This window comes from Asterias amurensis, chromosome 9, assembly GCF_032118995.1.
Source record: "Asterias amurensis chromosome 9, ASM3211899v1".
Taxonomy (NCBI): Eukaryota; Metazoa; Echinodermata; class Asteroidea; order Forcipulatida; family Asteriidae; genus Asterias; species Asterias amurensis.
The window spans coordinates 8939834-8952083 of NC_092656.1; the positions used below are offsets into that span (position 1 = coordinate 8939834).

At 40.0% G+C, this 12250-nt stretch overlaps 2 protein-coding genes across 4 annotated transcripts in view; one reads left to right on the plus strand and one right to left on the minus strand.

Annotated features, from left to right (window-relative positions):
* Nucleotides 1-197: 197 nt before the first annotated feature.
* LOC139941600 (tRNA-queuosine alpha-mannosyltransferase-like) lies at nucleotides 198-6183 on the minus strand. 2 transcript variants are annotated; one of them, XM_071938170.1, is made up of 9 exons: nucleotides 6081-6183; nucleotides 5361-5581; nucleotides 4710-4877; nucleotides 3418-4005; nucleotides 2835-2944; nucleotides 1937-2081; nucleotides 1513-1583; nucleotides 1027-1118; nucleotides 198-809 (listed from the first exon to the last, which is right to left on the minus strand). In XM_071938170.1, exons 2-9 carry the CDS (start codon nucleotides 5579-5581, stop codon nucleotides 642-644), a joined length of 1563 nt encoding a protein of 520 aa, XP_071794271.1. In that variant the 5' UTR covers nucleotides 6081-6183; the 3' UTR covers nucleotides 198-641. The 2 variants fall into 2 exon arrangements, with proteins under 2 accessions (XP_071794271.1, XP_071794270.1); XM_071938169.1 differs by having other exon boundaries at nucleotides 6063-6174.
* A 97-nt stretch (nucleotides 6184-6280) lies between these two features.
* LOC139942304 (sorting nexin-27-like) overlaps nucleotides 6281-12250 on the plus strand; it is a 68638-nt gene continuing 62668 nt past the window's right edge. For both annotated transcript variants that reach the window (XM_071939122.1, XM_071939123.1), the window contains exon 1: nucleotides 6281-6803. In XM_071939122.1, coding sequence (XP_071795223.1) covers nucleotides 6547-6803 — 257 coding nt within the window. In that variant the 5' untranslated portion in view covers nucleotides 6281-6546. The remainder of the gene's footprint in view (nucleotides 6804-12250) is intronic.

Here is a 12250-nt window from a genome sequence, read left to right on the forward strand (position 1 = left end):
GAGACTTAAACAAGCTAGTGAAAACACCGAGATCATTTTAAGAACTCGCTCTGTGGCAGTGCAGTTAATAACGAGAAGTCCCCTCGATCCACTGAGCGAAAGTAGTTGCAAGTAGTCCTGGCCGATTTCCTAACCCCTGCCGAGATATACTCCACGGAAATAAAATAAAAACAATTTTTTTTTGTTTCAACCTGATATCTTTGTTTTATTTGTTTTTTATAACCAATAAAAAAAAAAGTTTGACATTCTACTTTTGAAGAGGGTACTTTTTTCTTGGTACCTCGGTAACTAAATACCTAGTTCTTTAAGAAAGTTGTCCATATACATGTATTTATGGAACTTGTTGAGTAGTGGGGAGGCAAGTTAACTTGCAGGAAAAGACAATTTGGGAGGGGTTATTACTTATGAACAAATAATTTGCATCAGTTGAAATGTGCTAAACTCCTGCGAAACATTTAAAGGCTGTGACGTCAAAACTCCTACGGCACTCGCATGAAGTATGAACTGGGCGTAAATGATCAAACAAACCATTTTTGCCTTTCGTTTTAAATCTCATTGGGGAAGGGGGACAAGGGGCAGCAAACTGAGCTTTGGGGGGGGGGGGTCGGGGTGCTCCCCCTTTCTCTTTTAATTACAGAGTTTTAATGTCGGCTGAGTGATTGGGTTGAAACTTCAGTTGCTTCTGAGGGGAAAGCTGCTGGTACCATTTCACTGTGGGGAGTTTCTTTTTGGTTGCTCGATAATGATGGGTCCAATAGTGACAGGTACTCGCATCTTAATTTCTCCCAGCTAAACTTTGAGATATCGCACTGTAGCCAAAAACAATATGAAAAATGATTGTGTCAAAATGGGTGTAAGTAATAGGTATGTTTGCACATTATGTGCAAGCTACATTCATGCGTAGTGTGCACATCGCTTTATTTTGTAAAACTATGGCCCCTATTCAAACCAGTTATTTAGAAAAGATGTGTTTTCCTTACTAAGCTTAAAAAACAAACAAAAATCAAAACTTATATGCACACAAACCTTGAGAATATGTTTTCTTATAAGATGTGGGTGTCTACAAAACTCCCTCAGTCTTTTAAACAGCTGTTTTGGTGTAGAGTACAGGTATTCCCCTGCGGAATAAGAACAGCCAAGTACAGCAAACAATACGATTTACTATGAGAAATGGACCATGAAAACTTAAAGGGGAGGAAGGTACAGGCTGGCTTAGCGGAGCTGGACTAACTACATCCCGCTTAAAACTAGCAAGAGATAGGCAGTTGATTAGGCTGTCGGGGAGATTGTTCCAGATCATAGTGCTTTCAGAAAAGAATGAGTAGTGTATCCTAAAACACTAGAGATGCAAATCAAAGAGCAGTATTTTTTTAAGCCTATAGATAATAACTGGACTAGGCAACCAGGCAGCCCAAAAAATTCTGATTTCAGATAAAAATCTTAAATTCCCCTGCATTTTGTTACTCAATTTGTTCTTGAAAATGAGAGCAAAGCCAGAACAAATGAACTTACGTGGAAATATTTCTGGATACACTAGTTGATTTGGGCAGAGTGGATAGCACCCACAATGCACTGCTTCCAACCTGTACATTTTTAAAACACGAAATAACAACAAGTGGCCATGTGTGATTCTAGAGACACAGGTTGTAGTGTAATAACAGTATGGAAAAACCCTGTGCACTATCAAAGGATGGACTTACTGTATGGAAATGCAAAGTCAGGATAAATGTGCAAGCTGGCTGCCAAACTTCCTTGCTAACCCGTGAAATATGCTCACACCAAATCAATTTTTTTCTGATACAGTAAGCACGTAAAGTTGCTTACCATTAATCATAGCTATGAAATTGGCCCCTGGTTGGATCCTGACATCTCTCACAAAATCTACAAATGTTGACTACACTCATGCCCCCCCCCCCACCCCTCACTTCAAACTCACATTGCAACTCCAAAGAACTCATGGTTTGCCGTCGACACAGCAACATCAGCAGCCAGTAGCACTTTGTAATACTCCTCCTTGCTGGGGAGATAACCCCAGTTGATGATGTGGTCCTTGAGCTTGGGCTGAGTTTCAGTAAAGACATCTACGGTAGGGACAAGAATTATAGGGAAGTTATGATCCATGCCCGACCTTTTCGTCAAGTGGTTAGACTGCAGGGCTTTCAATCATGAGGTTGTATGTTCAAATCCTACAAAGCTAACCACTGATTTCACAATGAATATGAGTATTGACGTCTAGTTATATACTGAATCACAATTTATTGACTTAAATGCAATTCATATAGCAATGTTTGCATGAAAGAGATTGGCTGTTGCTAGTTTGCCGATTTCATCCACTGATACCACTAGAAACGATATCTTAAAGAAGTTTGCTGAGCAGTATTTTCTGCTTAACAGCTTTGTGAAATTGACCCCCGGTGGTGTCTATGTTTATGTGCTAAGCAAGCTTCTATGCTTACCAACTTTCTGAAATTGGGCCCCGCAAAGGTGCATTATCTTCAGATAGACACTTAGACTGTGTTCAAATTGGTTTGTTCCCAATATGGGAAATTAAGCGCAAGATTAGTGTCACAGGATGTTCTGCTCTCCCTACTGGAGATTCGGAGACTAGCACAAGACAGGATAGAATGGAAAAAACTTGTGTCCGCCTGCTGTGATGATGGGAAATTAACATGGGCGGAAGGAGGTTGATTCAATGGAGGGCGCTATCAGAAGAAGTTTGTGCACAGTTGGCCATATGTGGCGACAGACTCTCCTGCCACAACAGCTCTATAATTGCAAATGATAAACTTAAGCATTTCTGGAGTTTAAAAAGATTCAACAGGTCTATGAGTTACCGGGTACTTCAGAGAATTTTTCTCCCAGCACAGAGAGTCTGAAATCCAGGCCCATGTCGTGGAGTTTCATCACGGTGTGGAAAAATAGGTCTGGGTTTTTGTCGTGTTCCCTGCAAGCAAATAAAGGTGAAGACATAGTCAATATTACATGGGTTAGATTTGAAAAAACTTTGCAAAAGCTTGCCCCGAATCATGTGACAAAGCAACTGTCTCTGGAGACTGAGGAATTCAAATTTAACTTGTAATCGAGCCCATCATTGTACCAGACAATATTAAAATCAAATGGCTACCTATTAAGGAATTTGAGATTGAGTTTTTTTTTTAATAGATGATAAATTTGCATCAGGAATAAAGAACATGATTCGGTTTTATACCCTTACACAGATGTATGTGTTAGCACTGCATCCTCGATACTTTTCCAATTCTGGGCAAAAAATCACCGACATTACTTGGGTAGGATTCGAATCCACGACCTTGGCAATTCTAGAGCAGTATCTTTACCAACTAGACCACCGAGATTGCCCGGTAGCTAGAGGCAGTTGGAGTTCTGTATGGGTTTAAAAAAAACAAATAAGCACCGTACCATCTGTGAGCCCATAGTATGTGAAGAGGATGCTGAGACGTCGACTTCAGACCAGGACATCCCTCTCTCGGTGATACATGACGATTGCAGTCGCCAGTTTGCTCATTCGCCTCCTTAGAGCGACTGTCTCCATCTTTGCTCTCGGAGCCATCCATTCCAGCCTGATTTCTCTTATCAAGCAACTTCAGTGAGACATTTTCTAAATCATCCCTTGAAGATTGTGTCTTAGATTCGTCGTCGCCAGACCCTGCATCATGGCTGACCATCTCGCCAGTTCTTAGACAATCTTTGGAGAGTCTTCCAGATGAGGAGGAATCGCTGGCCCTAGTTGGGTCCTCACCAATCTTTGAATCATACAAGCCGAGGAGTGAACTTTGTCTACATCCTCCAACGTGATCACAAGAAAGATTCTCCAAATTCGGTAGCTCAAGAGGAAAGTACAAGACTCTGCACTTGGGTCGGATCTGGGAAGCAGTGCCCTTTAACCTATAGTCTGGTACCGGGATCACACCAAGGAAGGAATCAATGGATGATAAGAAGGACTCCATGTTGTAGCGGGAATTGAAGAGGACCGTGTCTGCAACAAGACTGCAAATTTAAAACAAAAAAAGTATAAATGTAACCTATAAGATACCAACAGATACTTTTGATGACTTAATTGGAAAGGTGCTTTAGGCAAGGAGAAACCTTGTTGACAGGAAGCCATGCTTGGCAATTGACAATCCAATGGCTGTTTGAGTATTCACAACCACTGTGCTAAAACATGGGCTTGAAAATTATACTGAACAGCATGTGTACATTTTTCCTTTGGTGATGTCATACGGGAGAAAAATTCTTTTAAAACTTTCAAGTACTGGGGCTCTGTAATAATTTTTATAAATTTTGACACTTGCATTTTCTGCAAATGTCAAAATTTAGAAAACCGAGTACAGAGCCCAAGCACGGTGCAGTGTCCTACAAACAATTCCTTTCTAAACCTTACACAAACATGCACTATTTCATGCCAATAAGCCTTTTTGAGGTATGGCGGACGTGATATGCGCGTCACACGCGGCGCGACTTATGCTACGCTCACCATGATGGTGGTCATTAGGTTTACGTGTAAACTCCCGCGTCGCGTAAAATGCGCACTTCACTGAATAACACACGTTCTATTTCTATGGTCAATACGCACAAATTTACCCAAACCTTATAGTGTTGTAGCATTGTGTGTCCGCCATATCTCAAAAAGGCTTATGGATTAACATCAATCACAATGACCCCCCTCCCACCACACAGCCAAATGCCCTCACCATGATATGATCTGATTGTAGCCAAACTGGAAGTCCCGATCCTGTTGTTTCCTGATGGGATAAATCAGCTGATTCTCATGGAAGTACAAGACTTTATGAAGACCGGCAAGATCCGTCCTTAGGGCCGCCAACTCGGCAAGATTCAAGACGCTACTGGCAAAAAGAACCCTGAAAAATATGTAAACAGAAATATTTATTATCAAGTAATAAACCACGAGGGGAAACTGACTGGGTAAATCTTTGTTCAAAACCCAAATGATTATTAGAAACATTTTGTGAGAACATCTTAATGGTACAATATATAAGGTTTTGTTTGGGGAAAGTGTTTGGGCTGAAAATGGTCACTCATGGTTACGCAAAGGTTTCCTTGATTAGGGACAATTGTTATCCTTATTGGGCAAGTTTCCAATCGGGCACTACACAAGTATTAGCCTACTCCTAGAACTGTGAGGTTTGTTCTGATATCGTCTCTGCTATCGTGGAGGCAATATCGGAAAGTAATCTCAAAGTTCTGGGACAAGAATCACTCAACTTGGAATAGTTTCTAAAAGTAGACAGATGACTGTTTCATTGTTGCGATAATCGTAACCCTTAGCTCAGGAGGATGGAGGGTTACAATTATTGCAACTAACTGTGCATGTATTAACCTACTTATAAGATTGATTTCTCGGCACAATCTGAGCAAAATGGAGAGCAGACGTCCTCGCCTTCCAGTGCCATTTCTTGGCAGGCAGTGTATACTTCACACAGGAGGGCACCCTCTCCATCAGTACATCGATCAACTGTTTGTGTGATCCTCCGTAGAATGGTTCAATAATTAACGCTCTGTGGCCATTCTCTTCTTCTTCAGGGCAGTCCATCTCTTGCTTCATCTTAAATCAAACAAATTTAAGATTAGGGGATTGAATTTCAAATTCAGTATTGGCACAAACTTACTTATTCAGTATATCCATGGGATTCTTACATCCATTGTCACGATTGTATTGTAGGCCTATAACTTATATTTTATAACGTTGACATTTTTAGAAGGATTATTTTAATTTTAATACAAGTTATAACTTAAAAAGAAAAGTAACTGAAGTATGAGACAGTCCCCGCTTTTACTCCTATAATTATGAAGTTCGTTCAGCTATCGTCTCCACGAATGAGATGATAGCGAAACGAACCCCTCATAAGTGAGTCAAGTGGTCCCCACCCACCCCTACTCTGCTTCTCAGGGAGTCCTATGATACAAATTAGTGGTGAGCTCCCCTTATTATATTGAAAGTGGTCATTTTGGATTTTATCTAGCCTAGTTTTGAATGAGTCTATTGAAGGAGCTTCTATTATATATACAGGTCGGTGGTTCCATACCTCCATGCTAAATCGTACCTGGATCCTAGTGCCGGGCTGTAAGTGAGATGAGCTCCCCCGCTTGTTGCACTGAAGCAGTCACGATCACTTTCACGAAAACAGCAACAGCCAGATTTTGTGCACGTGCGCTTGTTTTTTAGAAGGCCGCCCTCTAGAGATGAAGTCGTGCCAGCAGTGTTCAAGTCACATGACTTGAAAACGTCCGCCTCCCCCCCATTTATGCTGAATTAATTTCCTGCATGCACTCAATCAGTGGAGAACTCTGAACCTTAAACTCGAAATATTCCTGCAGTTTGCTGTTTCAATTCAGCACAGCCAATAATTGTCACCCGTGTAGCGTGCTCATAGAGGTCACATACGGTAAATGCACTTGGTAATATCAGGTAGTTTGCACACAAAAATACGAGAGACGTTGCCACTTCCTCCGGAGCTGTCCCTTTATTTAGTTTTGAGGAAATCGTCAACTTGACATGTGTACGTGAACATGGCGGACGACGAGGATGGATCGAGCGCTTCTGAGCGCTCACCCATGGCGCTGCAAGCCAACAAACCCCGGGTTGTCACCATCTCGAAGAGTGACACCGGCTTTGGGTTTAACGTGAGGGGTCAGGTCAGCGAAGGGGGACAACTGAAGAGTATCAACGGCGAGCTGTACGCCCCCCTGCAACATGTCAGCGCCGTGTTGGAGGGAGGGGCGGCCGAAAAAGCCGGTGTGTCTAAGGGAGACCGAATTCTGGAAGTGTGAGTATTCGTTTTTCATGTATGGAGATAGCCCCCATGGTGCAATGTATGTTTTATGCCATTCTGTTTATGTGATTGTGGTATTCTTGAGTGTTTAACTTTAATAAACATTAAAATGTTTTTCTTTCAGATGCAAATAAATATTTGTTTAAAAAAATAAATGACATGCAATGCATGAAGAACTTACTTGAACTTACTTGAACTTACTTGAATCCACCGACGCCATCACACAACTGGGGAGGAGACGGTGGTTCTGGTTACTGGGGCAGACAGCTTAGATAAGCTTATGTAGAGCCCCCCGACGTTCTTTAGGAATTTATCCACATGTCCCTTGAAAATGTTCACACTTGAAGCTTCAATTGCCTTTCGAGGGAGAATGTTCCAGTAGTTGACCACTCTCTGGCTAAACCAGAACTTCCTGAGGTTAAGGTTGGATCTTGATTTGTACAGTTTAAGTTGGTGACCCCTGTGTTGCACGGTTGACAAATCAAAGAAGTGTGCGCTGCGCATGCTGTATTACTTGACAATACAAACTTCAACACAACAACATCATGTGAACTATTTGTAGTGGGGGTAGTGTTCAGGCTGTTCCAATGAAAAATTAAATCAGTATTCTTTCAGTTTGATAACATAAATCGGCCGTTTAATGAATCGCTGGTTATCGTTGACCAGCATTGCATGCAGCATACCCGTATATGTTGGTATGCCTGGCCTGGCGCAACGCTGCCAGTCCGTCCACGATAACCACCGGTTTTTGTGTTATTTAAGTGGAAGTTGCTCAGCCTTTTACTTGTTTTTGAACAACATATGAAGCAGATCTATTAATTATTTGCATTGTGAATGATATTGAGAGTTCATATTTTTTTGCAACTGGAACAAACTTGACTTTGAGCTCACTGTGAATACAAAGAACACATCAATGGGCGAGATCTGGTTTCAAGCAAGATTTGTTGGTGTGTTTTCGTGACTGTCACACTCATAAAATTGAATAGGAATTATTACAACTGTATGTTATCACCTATGACTGACAGGGATACTTCACCAAGGTAGTGAAGGTGATTTCTTCCATGCCCCCTGATCATTGCCTTGGTGCCCTTGAAATACTCCAGCAGAAATTTACAACTCAAAGGGTGCCCTTCATCATGGAGAAAATGCCTTCTGGTGCCCAATTGCCCTTTCAAAAACGAAGTGTATGCAGGCCTGGTATGATGTTGGTGCATTTATGAACACAGTATAGTGGAGCGAACCTCATAGTTCTACTTCTAGGAGTTGATATGAACTACACTCCCGCGATGAACTGCACAGTAGCTGCAATTAAACATTAGATTAGCCTACTCAAAACAAAAAACAATTTCCTTCATTATTGCCCGACTGTGTTGACATGCTGATGCAGCACATTACAGAAGGAAGTTGTTTGAAAATATGCAAAATAATTTCCCCATTCATAGCTAAATGATGCTACAGATCAAAATGACGATACTGTGAGGGTAGCTCAAATACCAAGATGCCTACCTTAAAGGAACACGTTGCCTTGGATCGGACGAGTTGGTCTATAAAAAGCATTTGTAACCGTTTGTTATAAAATGCATGATTGGAAAGATGTTTTAAAAGTAGAATACAATGAACCACACAAGTTTGCCTCGAAATTGCGTGGCTTTCCTTTTACTTTGCGAAATAACACGGTCGCTCATTTAATGGAGTCAAAAACTTGACTCCCATAAATGGCCGTCGTGTTAGTAAAATCACGCAATTTCGAGGCATTTTTATGTAGATCATTGTATTCTACTTTTACAACATCTTTCTACCTATACATTTCATAACAAACAGTTACAAACGCTTTTTATAGACCAACTCGTCCGATCCAAGGCAACGTGTTCCTTTAAAAAAAAAATACAATAATTTAGAGGATTGGTTTATCAATAAAAACTCTGGATTTGCCCTCAACTTTTCCAGTGGCCAGTCAGCAGGACCAGTTATCATATAGCTTGTCAGTTCACTTACCAGTCCATATTTCATACTCAATAGGGACGCTATTCAACACTGCTGAGGTGCTGTAGTTTTTTTGAGAAATGATTCAAACAATTTCGCAAAAAATAATGTTTGTCTTGGTGAGACAACAATTATTTTAGCATGTGAAACAGATTTACGCGGCTCCTGAAAACAATGCTTGTAAAATTAACATTTTTTTCTCCAAATTTTTTTGACCAATGAAGCTGAAACAACTGTAGGCAAATTATATTACTTGTATGCATCTTCATTCACAATAAGAAGGGGTTCATGTCAAGGCCAAAAGCCTTGATCTACAAGAAGTATCAAAACCCTAGGGAGACAGTGATTATGATTAATTGTCAAGTAGCTTCATTGCATTAATCTAAATCTCTCTCAGCAAACTTGACAACGGGACTGAATCAATCATAAATTGAAGTGAGAGTGTGCTTAGAGCTGTAAACCCTTGAGATACTTACGCTTACAACTTGATGGGAAATGGTAGACTATGCCTTTAAATACTGGCTGACAACATGAACTTTCATCAGACCTGTGTTTTCTATGCACCCTGCTAGCACGCCCCTACAAATATCGCAGTACACTATCTTAAAAATGCATCAAAACGCAACAGAGGATTCTGTTGCATTGGGCTCTGGTTACAGCCAAGTTCTGTGCTTAACTTACAGCCCATACCATTGTGGGTTGCAGTGTAGATCCATGAAATTGGACCCTGGTTTATGCCAGGTACATGTACGTGAACTCTGCTAAGTGCAACACATTGAGTGGAACTAAATATTTGATCTGATATGACTGCAACCAAATACAACAACCTTCCTTAAAAGTTCCTTTACAAAATGTCGAATTTTATTGAATTCGTTATTAATATGGCAGGATATTAAAATCACACGTCTGCTTCCAGTAACTATTACTGTCGGACTCTTCCTGCCCAACATAGGGTTCTTGCCACAAAATTCCTCAGGAGATAGATAGTTTAACTCTTTTCTACCACATTCTATTCATATTTTTAACGGCAGCCAAATGTTCTTTCTTGGTGTCTTTTATGAAGTAAATTTTTGAATGTGTCTTTGTGTATACAGTTTTAAGTTTAGTAGGGCTTACATGTGGTGTATTGTTTTATTTCAGTTACAGTATAATTTGATAATCTATTAATTTTTTTAAAATACTGAATATGAGCATGTTCGACAAATCAAATTTCAATTTTATGGACAATAAAAAACATTGAATTGAGTTGAATTGAGACAGTGGAGACTTAGTCCACACAACACAAGCCATAGAGTTTCCTGATAATACCACCAGTCATACCCATGTAAAAACAGAAGAAAGATGTGCCCAATGCTAGCCAGGAAGGATGGTACTTACATGTAACTAGTATGTTGAATTCTGTGGTGCCAGTGTAAAGGAGAGTTTATTAGTAAAGTCTGTGTTGTGTAGGTCTACAAATTAAAAACTAAAAAGGAAAGATAAGACAAGAATTTGACATCGTCAAATCACCCAGACTGAAAAAGGGAAGTTTCTTAGCTTCTGATACTACTGTGATGAGGAAGTTGAGCTTCCTGGCCTCAGGCAATTGCAATTGATTGTATGTAAGATCCTACTCAGTACCACGTCAGACAAAATCTTTAATCTATGCAGGCCTGAAATTACACAGAGGGCAGGTCCTGTATGCTTCGTTCTTGAAAGGGCAAGGGCACCAAGGCATCTTCTCCTTTGTAAAGGGTACCCTTTGAGATATTAAACAAAATTCTACTGTCCAGAGCATTTTATGGGCACCAAGGCAATGACCAGGGGGCATTTTTATATATTTATTTCACAATATTTCATTATATATTTTATTCAAGTCGCCAGACACAGAATCTCAATTGATTCGTTGAAAGGAACATGTAATTCATACTGACTCAACAACATCTCTGAATCAATACAATATTTAAAATAAAAAAAAATAAAAATTCAACTTGCAATATTTTATTAAAAAAAACACACCTGATGCCAGACGTCGTCATAAAATATTGATAGTCCCATTTTGCTGTCAGGTTTCCCCCTGTATTGTTATTGTGCAGTATGCACTTCAGGCAATGTGAGCATGGCTAGGCACACACTATTACAATGTGGCCTGAAACCTTTCTATTGCAACGTCACACTTACACATGCCAATAATTATTTTGAGTAATTACCAATAGTGTCCACTGCCTTTACATTGAAAAAAAAAAAAAATTAAAAAAAATTAAATTTTGACAATATCTGTTGACATGATTGAATTGAATGGTGTGCTAAAATTCGGCTGCCCATGCCAATGCGATTTGTCAGTTTTTTTTAAAACAGAGGAAATGTCTATAAAGATGCATGTAATTTCATGTAGTTTGACTCAAAAAACGGCAGACTGTGGGTGTACATACAGTAGCCATGTGTGACCTCAGTTGTAGAGGTCAAGTGTGTGACCTCAGTGTAGAGGTCAATAGAGTGAATATTAGGATCCCTGTACACATACATTGCTACAGTAGAACACTTAAAGTGAAATCCAACACCACGATGTTCAAACCAATACCTACCCTTGGATTTAACAGTGTACATGCCTGACCCCATGCAAAGAAAAATGCAATGCTGGCATAGTCCTCACTCCTCAGCCAAACAGAAACAAACAAAACAAGCAGTGGTGTTAATGTTCCTGTTGGATATAGTTGTAGGATTAAAGGAACACGTTGCCTTGGATCGGTCGAGTTGGTCTTTGAAAAGCGTTTTGTGACCGTTTGTTATAGAATGCATATGGTTGGAAAGATGATGTAAAAGTAGAATACAATGATCTACACAAATATGCCTCGAAATTGCGTTGTTTTCTTTTTACCTCGTCCCATAACACGGTCGGCCATTTATGGGGGTCAAAATTTTGACTCCCATAAATGGCCGACGGTGATAGTTCGCGACGTAAAAAGAAAACCGTGCAATTTTGAGTGATACTTGTGTGGATCATTATATTCTACTTTTAAAACATCTTTCTAACCATATACATTTCATAACAAACGGTTTCAAACGCTTTTTATAGACCAACTCGTTCGATCCAAGGCAACGTGTTCCTTTAACCTCAGATATTCACTGATTGGTCAAGAAACCCATTTTGCACTTTCACAGGTTTATCCCTCAACTATTCCAGTGATAGTAGCCAGCTTGTACATGTTCGTCAGATTTTTCATTTGTCCTTATATTACTAAAATAAGAAGAGTTGCTTTTCAACACTGAACTATCCAGCTGTCCCTCTTTGATTGTATTGTATTTCAACTGGTCCTCAAGATGTTTTACATGATTGTAAACTGGCATTTGGCCAGCAAACCAACTGTAGTAGAACACTGTTCAGCTTTTGTACATGATGTTGATCACAACTTTATCGTCATTTCAAATAAGTTAACATCTGTAGTTATTTCGTTGGGACAGTCCCAGCTACAGTTAGT

What these genes read in the sequence shown, in the direction of transcription:
- LOC139941600 (XM_071938169.1), bottom strand. An exon ending in TACAATCAGATCATATCATG is followed by an intron (nt 4,006 to 4,709) that starts GTGAGGGCATTT and finishes TTAAATTTGCAG; the next exon opens with TCTTGTTGCAGACACGGTCC. An exon ending in AAAATTCTCTGAAGTACCCG is followed by an intron (nt 2,082 to 2,834) that starts GTAACTCATAGA and finishes TCCCTACCGTAG; the next exon opens with ATGTCTTTACTGAAACTCAG.